Source organism: Martes martes (assembly GCF_963455335.1).
Source record: "Martes martes genome assembly, chromosome: 7".
Taxonomy (NCBI): Eukaryota; Metazoa; Chordata; class Mammalia; order Carnivora; family Mustelidae; genus Martes; species Martes martes.
The window spans coordinates 17,323,502-17,341,305 of NC_137894.1; the positions used below are offsets into that span (position 1 = coordinate 17,323,502).

A 17,804-nucleotide genomic window follows, 5' to 3' on the forward strand; every position below is an offset into this window, starting at 1 on the left:
TCAAATGTCAAAAGAAAGCCAAGACAGAAGTGCTCAGGGACGTCTCTTTCTTTTGACAACTGTCCATCAGAGGTGTTCCCTTTGAGGTACACAGACCCTTAGAAAGGACAATAATTTTGTGACTCATGCCTATTTTTTTCCTTACTGTAGAAAGCCATCCAGTGGCCATTAACAATATATTAAGTACAAAAGCGCTAACAGCAAACGTCAAGTCCACGCTCCAGTTCTATGACGGTCGGATTCTTAGGACAGCCTCGTGGGTGAGTGGTGGTGTGCTCCGGGGGTTTGGGTGTGGGGGGGTCCCGGCCGCAGGACTGGTGTGCTCTCAGGTGGGCGTTCAGCTTGCCATGTCATTAGCACGCAGGCCATGCGCTGCCGCGCTGGGAGGCCGCTGGGCCACGTGTCATGAGCTCAGCGATGGTGGAGGCGGCTGGCGCATCTTGTTTGCGTAGAAGTCCCTGCACGTCTGGCAGCAGCGCTGGTACCACCGCATGTCCTGGCAGAGGTTTTTTTCTCGGATGACCCGGCAGTACACCGTCCACTGGTCCCGTGTGCATTTGTAGGTCAGGGCGGCTAAGGGTGTGGTGGGGGGAGAGAGAGCCCAGGGGTTACGGACGGCTTGGGGACATCCTGATGCATGCACAGAGAGGGCCCGTGGTCTGACTCTGGGGCTGTCCTCGCTCACACATACGCTGGAGACTTGTGTGGACGTGAGGAAACAGGCCCCCTCCCGGGGCCACGGGATGTCACTTTTTTCTACAGAGGATGCACTCGCTTGTCTAACCTGACCATTTGGCAGGGCATGGTGGTCTGGCTGCTTCCTCAGGACAAGGGCACTGCGCACCCCGCTTCCCAGCTAAGTGGTATGCACTGTTGCTTTTTGGCCTAGGACACCATCCCTGCTGGCATTTAGGAGACAGAATGACCTGGGGCAGTGGGCCTCAAAGGGCCACTGAAGCAGAAGCTAATGGCACAAGTGGTCTAAACCTCCTTCAGGGTCATCTTGTGGAGAGAAGGTCCTGCCAGAGGGAGGTCTCTGAAGCATATCAAGGAAGTTTGTGCATGCAGAGGCTGGGGGATCCCTCTGCAAGCTCCAAGACCACCCCCACGTCTATGAAACAACTTAGAAGCCCCCCTCCTGGATGCATTCCAACATTAGGGAACGGGGCTCTGGGTAGGAAAATATTCCTTAGGGATTTCTATTGTTAAAAGGAATCATTAAATTGGTGTTAAATGTCCCTCTTCTCCCTCCCATGCCACCGAATTCAAGACTGCAACCTATCAACACCTGCTTTCTTCTCGAGCATCAGCTTCAAGAAAATCGCATGTGCACATCCCCAAGGTTTCGTGAATGACACCCCAGCTCCTTCATTTCTGGAAGAACGCACCTCCCCTTGCCCTCCTCATGCACAGGAGCCCCAAAACCTTATTGGGAGACCATCCTGTGTCCTTCACTGTTGGCAGAGGGACTAGCGGGTGCTCGCCGTGTTGTGTTTGAGGTTGACGCTTGCAGACAAAGAACAAAAGTCCATCTCTGAAACCTCTAACCTTCAACAGAGCTGACAAATGCTGAACTCTCCAGGGCTGGGATCAGCCCCAAGGGGGGCGCTTTCTGGCTTCTAGAACGCCTCCACCAGCAGGGACTAGCTGGCTGGGGGGCAGCAGTGCCCTCCCCACCAGCCTGGGGCCACTCACCAAGGCGAGGGGAGGTGATGGTGTTCACGTTGATCTTGTCATTGCAGACCTCCTGGTGGCACTGTCTGTAGGCAGCTGGCTTCAAGAGGGCGGGGCACTCGTTGCCATGGCGCCCGGTGACCTTGTGCATACACTGTACCACACGGGACTGCAGGCCCTTCCCGCAGGTCGAGGAGCACTGCCGGAGATAGAGATGGTCTGAGCTGGGGGCCAAACCTGGGCTGAGTGGTTGTGACCACGGCTCCACGGAGTAGCGGCCCCTGTGCCTGGCCCCCTGCATGTCATTCCCACGTGCTTGAAATAGTGCAGGACAAGGAGGCTTGGCTGCACACCAGCTGCCTGATAGACGCTTGTTTCAAGATGTTATGGACTGAATGTTCTTTGTCTCCCCAGATCCACATGTTGGAGCCCTGGCTCTCAATGGGTTGGTATTTTGGGGGGCGGGGCTTGGGGAGGTAACTAGGTTTAGATGATGCTACGAGGGCAGACCCTCCATGAAGAGATTAGGGTCCTTTTAAAGAGGGAGACCAGAGACTGACTTTCCACCACTTGAGGACACAGTGACAAAGCAGTCATCTGCGAGCCAGGAAGTGGGCCCTCACCAAGAACCAAATTGGCCAGCACCTTGACTTTGGACTTGCCTGCTTCCAGAACCGTGAGAAATAAATGTCTGTTGTTTAAGCCTCTCATCTATGGTATTTCGTCTCAGCAGCCCAAGCAAAGACACAAGACCGCTGCGAAAATATTAATTTATGAGGCTTGCCTCTTACTTCCCACCCTTTCTACCCCTGTTCCTAGCAAAAAGCTGGGCTTCCAAATTCTCCAGCTAGCAGACAAGGCAGCTTGGTGGCACCCAGAATGTGCTGGGCATGATGACCTCAGGCATCTCCCCCTGGCCTTGGGTGTAGAGGGGAGCTCAGTCATGGGCGGGGTTGAATTTCCCGAAAGCCTGAAGAGTTGGGGCCCAGAATTAAGTGGGAGAAAAGGAAGTGCAACCTTCCATCCTGGAGTCACAGATTATTTGTGGCTCACAGTTTTAACTCAGACACCAAGGCCTGAGCTGCTGGCATCTCCAGTCCTTGTAGACCTGGGTTTGCCAAACCAGCCCAGTTAGCTCGGCAGACATCCCAGGTTCCCATTGAGCGCACTTGGTAGGACTTCCCCATATAGTTCCTGTCCTCCTCCTACCCCTCTCTGCACCCTTTTATAAAGTGTTCCACAGGGAAGCCGCCAGCTCCTCGGCCCCTCTGCCCTGATCCTGCTCTCCGAGCTCCTGGGCCCTTGCTGGCTCTCCCAGGAGCCTCGGGAACTCTCTCTCCGGAACTCTCTCTCTGATAAGCTGGTCTCCTCGGTCTGGAGAGTCAGGTGCACAGGTGCACTCTCTCCACCTGGGGTCCCCTAGCCACCCATGATTTATGGGGTTCTGAGAGCACTCTGCAAAACTTTAATAAAGCAAACACCTCTGGAGCCACAGCCCAGCTGGAGTTCATGCTGGCAGAGAGGGGAGCAGGGCCTGTCTTCCGAACCCCACATGGGGTAGTGACACCAGGTTCCTTTGGATCATGTGCCCCCTGTCTCCTCCCTGTCCGTCAGGCCTGACCTTGGCCTGTGCTGGAAGGAGGGCCGTCCTGGGGGCGGGGGAGGGGGGAAATCTGTGAGGAGTCACCAGGCACTGGATCAGTGGGAGACTGCTGGGACCTGCTGCGACCAAGGGGGCACGGTCTGCTCCCCGAAGTGCTTGTGCACACCCGGTGAATTCCTCTGCTTTCCAGTCTGACAAGTAGGAACTTGGTTGTTGGTTTTTGTTTGTTTGTTTTTGTTTTGTATTTCTTACTTTAGAAGGGTTAGGAATCTTGAGGGAATAGTGCAGGGGTCCTAGTCTTTTCAAATCAAAAAAGAGGTGGGGAAGCCACAAGCAACCCTCCCTGTGGGCTCTGGCATGTTCAAGCCAGAACAGGCACCCTCCCGCAGAGGACGCGGCCAGCTCCAGGGGCCTCAGCATTGTGTCTTCCTTAACAGCCTATTTTCTAGATAAACCAGGCAGGGGTTTGACACTGGGGCACTCCTGGGACTCAGGAGTTAGCACTGGGACCCAGGGAAGTTTGCGGGGTGCTGAGGTGGAGGAATGAGGCCATACGACAAGGTCCCACCAACAGGATACCTGGAACATGGGATGGCTACCATAGCAACATGACTTCCACCTGGAGGGCATCAAGGAGGGAGCTGGGATCTGTTGCAGGAATTTCCTGTTGTGTTTTGAAAAACCTCAATGTCCCAGACCAATCCATCTCTAGAAGGGGCACCCAGAACTGAGAACCTCTGATTTATCTGGAACTTCTGCCCAGTGTCCTATGTAGAGTATAATGAGCTCTCTTTTCTTAACAACAAACCGGTGAGGATTCATACCAAAATGCATAATTAAGCAAGAACGGACATCCAGCTATCACCCTGCTGAGTTTATACAGGTATGCTTGAATAAAAGGGGGGATGGTTTTCACTCAAAATTATTCTTGGAAAAGACTAAGTTGCCATATACTTTAGTGAGAACAAAAGCTCTCACAGTTCAGGGGCAGGGATAAGGGGTGCCTTTAATTATTTGTAGCGTGATCACTTGGGGAGCAAGAAAAAAAGAAAGAAGTAAAAGAAATTTAACTGTCTCCCGGAGGCATGACTCATAATCACAAATGAGGAGGATGAGCTAAAAAAGGTTTAAGAATCACTGAAAAGCAAGCTGGTAAGTGGTTATACAAAGATCCTGGGATCCACACCAACAGAATGAAAGAAGGAAAAGTCTAAGGATCGTAACGTACTACGAAATCCCGAGGAAGTGGAGCATGGCCATGCAAACGCAGAGCAAAGTCCTGCAAACACAGCGCTAAGCGACACCCCAGCTCACGAGGGCCTGTCCAGCGAGAGCAGCGCTTACAGATTCCGGAAGAGGCGGCATCTCTGTGAACTCAGCAGGGACAGGTCCTATGCTGGCCAATGGGGGACCCAGAAGGTGGAGGGGGTGATGATGAAGGCAGATGCAGCAAATGTTAGGTTGCACCTTATAAAACTGCTCAGATGCACTCGTTTTTGACCCCACACACCCAGCAGCTTCATCAGGTCACATGCTACAGAGAAAACTGGCACTATTTCTAAGTTAAAAGTATAAACCTTTAAAGATGCATGTGTAACGACCTGAATGAATTATATATTTTAGGTAGGCATTTGACCTGTCTGCCTCCACCATTAAAGACTTTTATATGTCAAGTTGGTTGTAAAATTAAAACAAACAAACAAACAAAAAAAACTTGCTTCCTGGGAAAAATGGGATTACTGTGTGCTTGGGACCTGCTATCTGCCTATTTGGCACTGAATTACGCACGTGGGGAAAAGAGGTATCTGTGTGCTGATCTAGGGGCAACATCAGCATCCCTTTTCTCATCAGATCTTGACTCGGACCATAGGCCCTGACACCACCTGGTGCAGGAGACATGTTGAGAAGGGAGAATTAGGAATTAAGTGTCTTCATACTCCTTCTAGGAGAGGGGGGCTCCTTCTGGGGCAGGACAGATGGTGGCTGGGGCCCCACGAAACTGCACTGGTGAGTGGAGGAGGCTTGTGAAGCCGTGCCTGTCTCGCTCCCATGGCACCCCCTGACCACACAAGGTACCCAAGGCCCTGCCGGCTGGGCAGTCAGCCCAGCTGAGTCACTTCCTGACCAGGAACATCAGGAAGGGCTTCAATGTCTTTTGCAGGTGTCATTATTATGTATGTAAAAATCAGGGCAAGAACTCAATCCTGTGGGTCTATTCAAACCAAATGCAAAACTGACAAGGTCTCTGCCTGAAAATGATCGATGACCATTGTAAAACTCAGGTGTCTGGGGTTGCCCTTGAAAAATGATTTCCCCTCTGAAAGTTCTTAGTCTTGTTTCACAGGCTCTAAGGCCGGTGGGGGAGGGGGAGGGTGTGTGTGGGGGGAGGAAGGGAGAGTGTTCATGACAGCCCTGTATATACAGGTGGTGTGTCTGCTTGTCCCGTGGGCTTGCTTGTAAGGTTCCACAATAGTGTGGAACATTCCATAACAATCTTGAGGCTGCTGGCCACTGAGCTCAGTGGGGGGTCAGTGCTTGGGCCAAGGTCACATAGTAAGTGGCAGAGGAGGGACAGGACCCTAGTTGCCCCATTTCATGGACCAAATTCCATCTTCCTGTATGAATTATGGTTTGTACTGGCTAGAGCATCCATGTGAGCCAGGAAACAAGAAGTCAGGTTACTTCCCAGGTCTACCATCTTTCCTAGCACAGCGTCACTGGCTTTTAATTTTCCAGCCCAGAGAAAGAACTGGCCTAACATCCACAGGTAACCACGCTCTCCTTGACTGGAGTCTTATTAGGGACAGAGCAGCAGGGGAAGGACAGACCTGTTAGCACACTCCATCCCTACTTACTAGCTGTGTGACCTTGGGCAAGTTACTTAATCTATCTGAGCCCCCGTTTCTTCATTTGTGGCTTGAGGATAATAAAATGTTCCTTGCAGAATGATTTCGATGATTAGAATAGCTTGGAACAGGGGCACCTGGGTGGCTCAGTCATTAAGCATGTGCCCTTGGCTCAGGCCATGATTCCAGAGCCCTGGGATGAAGCCCCGCATTGGGCTCCCTGCTTGGCAGAAAGCCTGCTTCTCCCTCTCCCACTCCCCTTGCTTGTGTTCCCTCTCTCGCTGTCTCTCTGTCAAATAAATAAATAAAATCTTAAAAAAAAAAAACCGAACAGAATAGCTTGGAACAGGTGAGCAGCAGCGAGGGAGCCGTCTGCAAGTGCTACTGTTATTATTAACAGTCAGTGCTTGGACAAAAGCAGAGAGAACGGACCAGGGAATCCCTGGAGCCCAGGAAAAGGCGCTGAGCCGCTTGGCCTGCTGGCTTAGCTCTCTGGGGGGTTGGCCACACCCCACCACCAGGCCCCACAGGCAGGTGTGGCCGTCTGCCTATGCCTGGTCCCTGGCCCTGATCCGGCAGCTCAGCGAGATAACCTCCGGGAGCACAATTAGAAGCTGATCTGACCCTCAAGACGAACGTGACTGCAGACAGGTCTGAGGGGCTGCTTTGAACAGCAGCCCCTTGTAACCTGAGCGTGCTGCATTCGGGATAACACAGGGGGCACAGACAAGGAATTCCGTCTCCTCCTGCCTCCCCTCCACCTCAGCTTTAATTAAACAGGGAGGAGACCACAGTGTCTCCTGCTAGCGCTGGATTAGCCCCAAGCATCGCTGTGAAGCCATTCTGGGGCTTTTAAAAATCCCAGCAAACAGATCTATAAAAAACATATCTGGTTTTGTTGGAAGTCCTCTTTCACTGTGGGGTATTTTTTTCAGGTCGCTCATTACATTAACATTTAATGTGGCTCCCTGAGACTGGGGAAACAAAGACAGAAACGAAGCAGTAATAAATCCAGCGGGGAAAGCGCCCCGCCAGACGACCCAAAGGGAGGACAGCCCCTTACGCCCCCCTTCCCAGCTGTGCACCACAGACAAGGCCTGGTGACCCGGCCCCCAGCCCCGGGCAGTCCTCCAGCTGGGATGGGGAGTAAAAGACACATGGGGGGGGGGGGTTGTTCACTGGAAAAGCAATAACAGAATGAAAAATTCTGGTGCCCGGGGAGCAAAAGACTTATGGCCAGAGAGAGAAATCTTTGACTTGGACATATGCATGGTCTCGTGGTATTCGTTCGGGTGTGGCTGTGAACATGACTTCCCTAAAAAACTGGGGAAGGCCTTTAGACTCTCGGACCCAGGTGACAGCGAGACATGGTGCAAAGCTTCTGGGCCCGGCTTCTTTGGGGGTGATGATGACGGTGGTGGTGGCGGCGATGACAGCAGTAGGAACAGCTGGGCCCACCTTCTGCATGCCTACCATGTGCTGAGCCCTGGACTTAATGTCACTCTCGTTAGTCCTCATTTATCATCCCGTTAACAGTGGCTGCGGCCAGGGAGGCCCTCAGAACATAGTAGGTGCACAGTAAACATGCGTACACCGCATTGCCTTTCAGAGAGGAGGAACGGGAGGCCCAGAGTATCCCTGCAGCTCCTCCCCAGTGACAGCTCCAGCCCCTTGCTCCACACCCCAACCTCCTCCAGGGCCACAGGGCTCCCCAGCAGGGAGGAACCGGGTCTCTGTCACCCCATGGTGGCCCGGCCTCGATGACATGCTCCTCTGCAGCAAGGTCTGCCTTCTCTTCAACTTCTCCCAGCTGTAAAATCACGACTATAAATAACACCAGATCCCAAAGCGGTGTTTTGAGAATTAGCTAAAGGAGGTCGTAAAAACCTCAGGAAGATGGCAACGCTGCAGGAATGTTCGATACTTGCCGGAGCGGAGCCCAGGTTCCGACGGTGGCGGGGGCGGCCAGGCTTCCTCCCTGGGCTCTGGGGTGAGCAGCCGAGCTGGCAAGGCGGGGGAGCCCTCACCGCCCCGGCGTGAGGGGCCCACGTTCTTGTGCTCTGCCGGGCAGGTTTGGCTCGCAGAGCCTGAGGCGGGGGTGGGGGAAGGGCAGACCCTCGTGCTAACTCCATTTTCTGCTGGTGTCTGAAAGGCACTTGGCTGGTGAAATGTCAAAAGCGCTTCAAAAGCATTTTTGACAGATTTCCCCCCAGACTTGGCATGAGCCGTGCAACCATCGGAAGCTGTTGAAACCTGAAATAGCAGGTTTTAAACAGTAATGAAAATCCCCACTGTCTTTCCTCCAGCCTTGAAACTGGAAATGCTTTCTCAGACACACACACACACACACACACACACACACACACACACACACACCCCTTCAACTCATACTCCCTCTCAAACTGTTTTTCCTTCCTCTCCTCAGCCTTAGCTTGGGGTTTCCCCAGTGTCTCTGAATTTGCAACCTGCTGACCTACAAATTCTGGCTGGGGTTCTACAGCCGGGGAGCCCCAAGGTCAAGGTGACCCCCGAAAGCCCAAAAGGTCTGGTGATCCCAAGAGCTCCTGATTGTGCTCTGTGAGCCTGGGGCGCAGAGGACCCTGCAGGGGTCAGTCCTCAGGCGGGAGCTGTGATCACTCTGGTAGCTTAGCTCTCTCAGCCCATTAGTGACTGTGTGAAAGGCCTTCCACTCCTACTGGAAGAGGCTGGCCCAGGCGCTCTGCAAGTGCTACAGCCTGCCTCCTGCCTCCTACGCACACTGTCACCATGGGCAGGCACCACTTTATAGGACCTGAGCCACATTCAAAGAGCTGTTGTAAGACATCAATATTTGATAGGCTCATGGAAGAAATGGGGGTCTGATGAGAGATAGCAGAGCAGGGATGTGGGACCTGTGTCCTCCTGACCACAAGCCCTGTTTGGGGGTCACCTATAGAGCATGTGTTCTGTAGAGATAACAGCTTCTCTGATTCAATGGCAAGGTCCAGGTAGTGGCTAAAACCCAGGCTGCCATGCAGAGGAGCCACCCCTCTCTCTGATCCCTTGCTCCACACAAAGGCAGCTAGTTTGACAAAGGTCACCGGGGTCAATGGAGGGGCAGCAGGGCAACAGAGGGGGCAGAGGCATCTGCTGTTAAACGATTAGCTCACTTCCATGCAGGCACCCATCCTGGCAATTTCCGGGGGCTCCTCTGCTCTATTGGAAGCTCATTTCTCTCAACTGAGCAGATATGGGCTCTAGACTTTTCTCTGGAACTCTGTTACCCGGTGGCAGGCTCTGTTCACCCACCCAAAGTGCTCCACACCAAAGGGGTCGTCTGCCCTCTCCCATCTGCCCCTGCTCTGAAAAGCACTGAAATGTGATGACCCTCCTTTCCCTGGGTGCTTATACTCCTATGAGTAACATCGAATGGAGGACTGGCTCTCTTATCTTCATGCAGAGTGCTGGCTGCCTGCGTGGTATGGCTTCACACGGTCCAGAAAAAGGCCCTGATATTGCTGATGCCTCACACACTTCCTCTTTGATGTGGAAGTTTCTTTTTAATAAGGACTCAACTTTTTATTTCACAGATGAGGGCAGACAACAGGCAGGACCTCAGAGAGAGAGAACACTAAAGAGAGATTTACACCAAAGTGTGAATGACTGATACAGAGCCCTTGGAGGAACAGGTTGTGAGAGAGAACAGGCAGATACCTGACTTTCTTTTTTTTTTTTTTTTTTAATTTTTTATTTATTTTCAGCGTAACAGTATTCATTGTTTTTTCGCCACACCCAGTGCTCCATGCAATCTGTGCCCTCCCTAATACCCACCACCTGGTTCCCCCACCCTCCCACCCCGCCCCTTCAAAACCCTCAGGTTGTTTTTCAGAGTCCATAGTCTCTCATGGTTCACCTCCCCTTCCAATTTCCCTCCACTCCCTTCTCCTCTCCATCTACCTTTTCTGACAAGCATATGCCTGTGATGGTTAGAGCTGCAGGCATCTTAGAATTCAGCTCCTTCGTGTTTCGAGTTCAGAATCTAAAGCTCTGACATTATTATGCACCTGAACAAAAGGTGGATTAAGAGTCAGAAGGCAGGGACCAAACTTTCAGCCCTGCCACTTTCTAATTGTGTGACCTTGGGGGGGAGGGGAAGCCACATCAGCACTCTGAGCCAGTTTCCTCATCTGTAAAATGGGGATGGGGCCAAATGAGATAATATGAGTGAACGTACTTTGTTAATTCTAAAGCACTAATGGATGTCAGGGGCCACTATCCCTGAGCCGAAAAGAAATAGCATCACTCTCCACCAGCAACCCCACCCACAGCTATCCAGGCAGAGGATGTCTGGGTCCCACAGCACAGTGTGCACACTGGACCAGGCGACTGAGTGTGGCCTAATGTCATTGGCTCCTTGTTGGTCCGTACCTAGGCTGGGTCACTGTCCACTCTCATACACCCCTGACCAGGACAGGTCTAGCACATTCTCTCCTGAGAAAAGGAGCTCAGGAAATGCTGCTTGAATCACAGAGACTTGGCTGCAGACCCCCAGCCTGGCAGGCAGGCCAGCCTTGCAGAGTGGGGTGTGGGGTCAGGCCCCATCCAAGAAAGGAGGTGTAGGCTTTGGAAGTGGTGTAGGCTGAAACACCTTCTGTAGCAAACCACTCTCATTCCTGCTAAGGCCCTGGAGCTGAAAGCCCTGTCTCCCTACCCAGAGCACAGGAAGGCATCTACCAGCTGTCTGGGACAGCACAGTATAGCAAGGTAGGAGCAAGAGGCTCTCCCCGACTTCTTCCCTGGGGTGCTACAGCCAAGGCCTCTAGGAAGTGTTGTGATTTCCATATCACAGTCTGGGGCACGGGTGTGAGGGGGCACACCTGGGGTCTGACAGGAGGCCTTAGAGTCAGACCAGCCCCCTTCCACAGGACCTCCAGTGGCACCAGAAAGTCGACGGTACTTTGATCTCTTCAGTGAAAGGGAATGCCATACTCTTAACGCAGAGAGCCAATGGTTTTCTTTAAAAACAGCATCCATTACAATCCCTCCAGAATAATTTGTTTCTAATTAGAAACATCCCATCATCTCAGTGGTGATTAATGCCTCTGGTCTTGAAACTGAAACATCTCAACTTGTGATCAAAAGTCTCACTATTCTAGAAAGAAATGTGATTTCCTCCTCTCCCATTTTAAGTGACATCTCCCTGCCCCGGGGTCAAATACCCAGCATTTAGCGGGTGGAAACAACGATTTGCAAAGATCTGGAAGTAGCTGGTATCCCAGGAGTACAGGTCATTTTTCAAACATGGCAGAGAGTAATAATGCCCTCAGCAGGAATGGGAATGTGAGGACTGTCCCACACGGGGCACGGGGCTGGGGTTCAGCCATGTGCTGAGGCTGGGGGAGGGGCCTTGCCTCCCCACAGTTCTGGGTGCTGTTCTCAGGCACCCTCACCCAGCTACAGGAGAAGACTGGTGCCAGCCCCTTCCCAAGGGATGATTGGTCCTTCCTGCTTCGGTGGGGGCAGGACAGCACCTGAGGCATGTCCTCAGACTGGCCCGTCCATCACCTCCCTAGAGACACGCTAATCTTTCTCAACAGCACCTTGGGGCCAAGTAACAGGAGATTTCTTAGAGGCAAAATGTCAAAGCTTCCAGATACACTGAGGCTCTGACAGCCCTCGGAGTTCTATTGACTTTCCTTTTGGGCAGCTTGTTTGAAGCCTTCAAAGTCTGGCATGTGGCGGTTTGGGGGTTGGTTATAGGAGAGGATTTAAAAGTGTACCAATCCCATGTGTGTGATGAGGGCACTGTCCACAAGCCGTGAAGCAAAGCTAAGAGGTCAACGGCAAAGCAAATCTAGGCCAAACAAGTGTGAATATCAGGGTAGTATTCATCCAGTGGAACCCACTTATGTTAGACAGTTGCCCAGCAAGGGAGGACCAGGATCCCAATGGGAACTGTATCCTTTCCATTCTCCAGAGAAGAAATGGGGAAAAGCAACGGGCAGATTTTTAGAACTGTGCTGTACAGATCTCTGCACCTGGGGGGGCCAGCCCACCTGGTGATGGCAGTGGGGGAGGGAGTGGTGGCGAGGCCAACAGTCAGGGTGTGGTCCCCCGGTTCAGTTCTGTGTGGCCCCTGCCCCATCATGCTTGCTCCCAGTACATTCATGCCTATACGGACTTCCAGTTCTGGGTCCGTGACCAAGTTCTCACTTTGGGAGGTCAAGTCTTCCCTGGGCCCTAGCTCTGGCCAGACCTGCTGGGGAGGGGGCAGCTGAAAGCATGGGAGAACATGCCCCCCTTCCATGCTGAGTACTCTCCCCCTTGGCTCTGTGTGCACCAAGCCAGTGCCATCAGATACCAGCCCTGAATGGCAGCCGAGATCATCACAGACCATCAAGCTGTCCTGTTTTTACGGCCAGGGGTCACTGATCAAGCTGGCTGAAGAGTAGGCTCTGTGGCCTTCCAATGCCTTACTTTCCAGAAAGCTGGGAGGCATTATTCACCATGGCCTGGCCAATCAAGAGGCAGGCCAGCTAAGGGCTTGACCTCACTGGTGAACCTGGTGGGGGAGGGAGTTTGCTGGATGGCAAACCAGCCTCTGCAGCCAAGGAGAGGCGCTTGAACAATGGAGAAGGGCGAGTGGGAGCTAGCAGATCTGGGGTAGCATGGTGTTGGGCCTCTCAGGTATGACTTACATTCATGTCCTGGGGTTCTGTACCTCCCTGCACCAGGAAGTTCATGGTATTAAGAAAACCAAAGTGTCCATCTGGCCTTCAAAACCAGAATGGTGAGGCTCGAGAAGGCCAGGCTCTGGAGAGCTGATGACTGTCTGTAGGACATGCTGTGGCTCAAAAGTACCATGATGGGGCCTCCGAAGTGCTTCTCCATGTGGACTGAGCTCTGACTGGCAGTTCAGGAGCTTGGACTCTGGCAGAGGGGTGTGGGCCAGTCCCTTCATCTCTGAGCATCTACTACCTCTTCTAGAAAACAGGGCTAAGGACCTGGTTGGAGGGCACAGGCACAGAGGTAGACCTCAAACAGAAAACGACACAAAGTGCCTCATACTCTGATGGCTGCACATGGCCCAGGCCCTCCCTGACCCCTCCTCCCCTCTGCTTCCTGTCCAGGGACATCTGTGACCATGGAAGTCCCCCTTCACTAGCACAGGTGACATGTGGGGTGTGACCACAGGACCCTTCTAATTCTTCAGGTAGAATGACAACTTTGTTCCAATCCACACCTGGACATTTGGAGTCCAGACAATGGTCTTCTGCCTCTTACTATGTTGGAGAGCTCCCCTTCTATGTCTTCTGACAATTCTGACACAGAAAACTCCCAAGTGTTTTCTTGTGGCTAGAACCCAAACTGTTGAGAGCTCGCTTCCATTTGGCTGGGCCTTTGGGATACACTGGTGACCTTTCTCAAGCTGGGTCTAACACCCTTGGCTAGGAGACATTTCTTGGCATGGTTGTATAAAAGGCAGGGCCCTCCAATTGATAAGACAAAGTTCGATGAGATCCGAACAGGTTAGTCCTGGGGACTGTGCCTCACCACAGCGTAAACACTGGGTGCTGGGTTTGGGGCAGGAAAATGGGCTGAGATGTCCAAGAGCTAGTCACACTTACTATAATGCCTTGAAAGCTCTGAGCATCTCTGAGAAACAGGCAGGGCCAGTGTTAATGAGTCTCTGTTTCAGAGATAAAGAGAATGAGGGCCAGAGAGGTTAAGATTTGTTAAACGGTGCATCAGAGCTGTAACTCATCCCCTTGATGCCTTGAGTCACAGGATTCCAGCTTCTTTTTTTTTTTTTTTTTTAAGATTTTATTTATTTATTTGACAGAGATCACAAGTAGGCAGAGAGGCAGGCAGAGAGGCAGGCAGAGAGTGAGGAAGAAGCAGGCTCCCTGCCGAGCAGAGAGCCCGATGTGGGACTCGATCCCAGGACCCTGGGATCATGACCCGAGCCGAAAGCAGAGGCTTTAACCCACTGAGCCACCCAGGTTCCCAGGACTCCAGCTTCTACTGGCATTTTTGCAAGACCCCTCAAGTGAAGTTCAAGTGAAGCCTTCCTCCAATGGAAGACACATCCTGGCAACTCCATCCTAAATGTTATTACATCCACAGAGAAATTGGACTGTCGGCCCTGGTTCTATTGCTTTGGTCAGATCTACTGATCAGAGAGTAAATAAAAAGGAGGTGTTTTTGGTCTTCCCCAAATTTGCAGTTATCTGGAGTCTGCATTTTAGTACAGCTGGCAAACTGAAACCTGAGCTATTTGGCTTTTATGTCCTCTAGGAGTTTGGAGGAGACCGTATGCTCACTTGCAGGAAGGTGGCATTTCTGCAAGGGCCTGATCCGGATAAGTTTTGCTTTCCAATGACCAAACCATCTCTCCTTCCATGAAGCAGAGGCACAAAGCAAATTACTGTCTGGACCAGGCTAAATCAAAACATAGAGTGGCTGGAGGACTGTGGGGGACTGGAGTGTCCCTGCCTGGGGAAAGGTGCCAGGCCTGCTTGGCCCCAGGTCACGGTGGCCAAGCGAGGACACAGGCCACATTGCCACGTTGCCAGATATCTAGATAGGAGCCACAAATCCAGATTTTCAGGCGAAATCACCCTGTTTTTAAATGTTGGTAATGAATTCCAGAATGTTTATGATATGGTGCAGGTCACACAAAAACCGGGGGCAACTGGGCCACCAGTTTGCAAACACAGGGTGAATAGACATCAAGAGAAATAAACGGGGAGTCTTCAGTTGCAAAGACCAAAAAAGAAACATGAACACCCTCGAAGCTGCCATTAGAAATTTCCCTTAGCAAATCAGAGGTTACCAGAAATTCTACAGTTCTTGGAAAAGAGTTCTTTAGCAGGCCTCCTGGCCGGTGGTCACATGTCAGAGTGGTACTTACCTCAGCACCCACCCCCCAGCCCGGGAAACAGGCGTCATAGGTAACAGGTTCACAGATACCAGGGGAATGAATAAAAGAGCTGAAGAGCAAAGCAGTTTTTGTGTCTGATTTACGTTGCAGTGTCGTTTCACCATCTCTTCCCCCACCCCCGGGCTGCAGGCCAGGCTCTGGAAGATGGCCCTTCCTTTCTGCCACAACCCACCCTCCCAGAACTCCCGTTGCTGCATCCTGTGGGCCCTCACCCAGGGGTCCTAAAAGTGAAGGGAAGTGCTGTTTGCCTCTGAGGCCCCTCCGCATCCGCCTCAGCCAAGGCTCCCCCATGTTTACGAGGCTTTTGTGAGGGCTGGTGGCCAAGCCCCCCGCGGGATGTTGGGGCACAGCCAGCACGCAGCACAGGAAAGCCAACTGGCATTGGGAGCACCCTGCTTTGTGCTCTGAGGGGGCCTTCGGTTTCCTTTCGACTGCACACAGCACAGGGGAACGGGCAGGTGCAGAGCCTGGAGAGAAAGCAAACTTGCCCAGGTGGCCTGGGACTGCCTCACGCCATGGAGGCCCAGGGTGACTTCCAAGCTCTGGCTTGCAGAGTGCCCTGCGCTGCTGGGCAGGGTGGAGATGCAGACCCACCACTCACCTTGGACCAGTCTCCAGTCTTCCACTCGTAGCAGCCTGAGTAGTCCTCGCACACCTCCTCTGCTTTGGGCCTCGTGGATGCGTCGCATTTTCCTTGCGAATTGGTGCATGTCACAGTTCGTTTCTGCGTCCCTTTGCCGCAGGTGGCCGAGCACTGCAAGACACCGTTGGGATGTTTGACCCTGTCTGATTCAGTTCAAGATCATCAATGTCTATTAAGTCGCAACCGTGTGCCAGACCCAGTGCTGGGGATGCAAGGATGAGGATGCTTCTATAGGCTTCTAGAGTCTGAGGCGCATGGTCCCAGCTGTGACTCAGCCAAGTAACCAGGGATGGGGAAGGGCCACAGGATCGGGGAGAGCTTGAGGTACCCTAAAGACCAAACTCGGAATTTAGTGGCCTGCTACCAGGTCCAAGAGACCAACACAGTGGAGAACTTCAAGGGGCAAATGCTGGTGGATCCCTCGAGCGGAGCAGGGGACGGGGCCAGGGAAGTCAGGTCAGGACACCCATGCAAAGACTTCTGAGGCCCATGACTCCTCCTGGCTGGCCTCCAGCTCTGTGCATTCTGCCTGGGCCAGCCTGGGGCAAATGCACAGGCTCAGGGCGGAAAAGGTGGAGATCCAAAGCCAAGCCACAGGTGACTTTCACGTTAGGCCGTTGGTAAGGTCTTGCAGAGAGCTACAGTGACTGTGTTAGGTGTGGACGCCAAGAATGTCACCGAGCAATGGTCCCTGTGATGATTTACCTGCTTCCCAGGAGACACTGCAAGAGAAAGTGTGGTGAGGGGACCCACAGAGGGCCTGAGGAATGACAAATCATGTGCGAGCCCTGAGAGTTCAAGATTCCCACGCCCTTGGGCAGGAAGAGCCTTGGAAGAAGGGAGGAGAGGTGGGGTAACGGGTAAGCATGGCAGACCTGCAGGGTGTAGCTGGACCCAGCTTCTGGCATGCTCCCTCTGAACTCAAGGAGGGACTTCCCCGAGCTCCAACAGAGCTTACCATCTTAAAACAAAGAAGGAAGCCCAGGAGGGGCAGACCTATGACCTTGGGAGGATGGGACTGACAGCATGCATGATCCAGCCAGCAACAAGGGGTAACACAACCTGCAAACCCAGGGAGCTCTCCCTCCTATTTGTGGGGTACGGAAGCCCTGCACGTCTCTACCACAGAAACAAAATGTCATTTGTGGAGATGTTGGGCTGAAGGCTGCATTCTGCCAAGAGGTACAGACACAGTGAACCACAGGCTCTCAAAAGCTGGGTCCCAGAGCTATGGAGGAGACAGCCCATCTACTGTGGTAGCACAAAATGGAGCCCTCATGATTCGAGCATCTGCTTTCATACTTGCTTGACTTACCAGAAACATACAGCAGTGGTATTTTTGAGCCACAGCAAACTTGATTTTTTAAAAAATTCCACTGTGTCTCCTGGGAAAATGCATCTAAAGGACAAAAGTTGTTCTTTATATTTCTATTATTAACATTTATCCCAAAATGTTATGTAGCTTTATTTTTCCGATGAGTTCAGTTTAGCTCTCTGAAGTTTTTTTTGTTTTGTTTTGTTTTGTTTTTGAGACTTAGCTGGCTTATTTTAGAAGAAAACACACATACTTCAGGGCTGGCTGTGGCATCATCTGGGGGGAGCTGGAGAGCATGCGTATTTGATCCCATGTGTGGGTGAGGGGTCGGCTTAACAGAACCTTGGATGCAAGGGGTCAGTCCGGAGCAGGTGTCACCCTCTTGCAGTGGAAGCCTGAGTTACTGAGTTGAAGGTCAATCTCTCCACTTCTACACTTGGTGATGCTCCCTGACCATTTCATTAGCTCTGCCCTCACCCACGCTCCTTCTTCAACGAGAAACCTACTTACCACTTCTGCCAGAGTTCCTGCATCATCTTACTCTATTCTGCATTCCCTGTCCCTTTCCATTCTCTGCCCTTGAATTTCAGACGCTAATGTCTAGTCTGGTTCTTGACCAAACCTTGGCTCAACTCTTCTGAGCAGCAGCCCATTGGCTGGAAGCCTGAAGCTTTGAGAAAAGGGCAGCATTGCAGGTGGGCCTTCCTCTGGAGGGACTGAGGACAGGAGACAGTCACTATCTTTTGCTTCCTTCCTGGTAACTGCTCCTCATTCTAACAAAGCTGGGAAGAAGCTGGGGG

The 17,804-nt window shown here is 52.3% G+C and overlaps 1 protein-coding gene across 1 annotated transcript in view; it reads right to left on the reverse strand.

Moving 5' to 3' along the window:
• Positions 1 to 403: 403 nt before the first annotated feature.
• ADAMTS17 (ADAM metallopeptidase with thrombospondin type 1 motif 17) overlaps positions 404 to 17,804 on the reverse strand; it is a gene marked incomplete at its 3' end in the record, with an annotated part of 333,792 nt that continues 316,391 nt past the window's right edge. Inside the window, exons 21-23 of the mRNA XM_080808797.1 lie at positions 15,648 to 15,800; positions 1,696 to 1,873; positions 404 to 573 (exon numbers count right to left, since the gene is read on the reverse strand). Coding sequence (XP_080664923.1) covers positions 404 to 573; positions 1,696 to 1,873; positions 15,648 to 15,800 — 501 coding nt within the window. The remainder of the gene's footprint in view (positions 574 to 1,695; positions 1,874 to 15,647; positions 15,801 to 17,804) is intronic.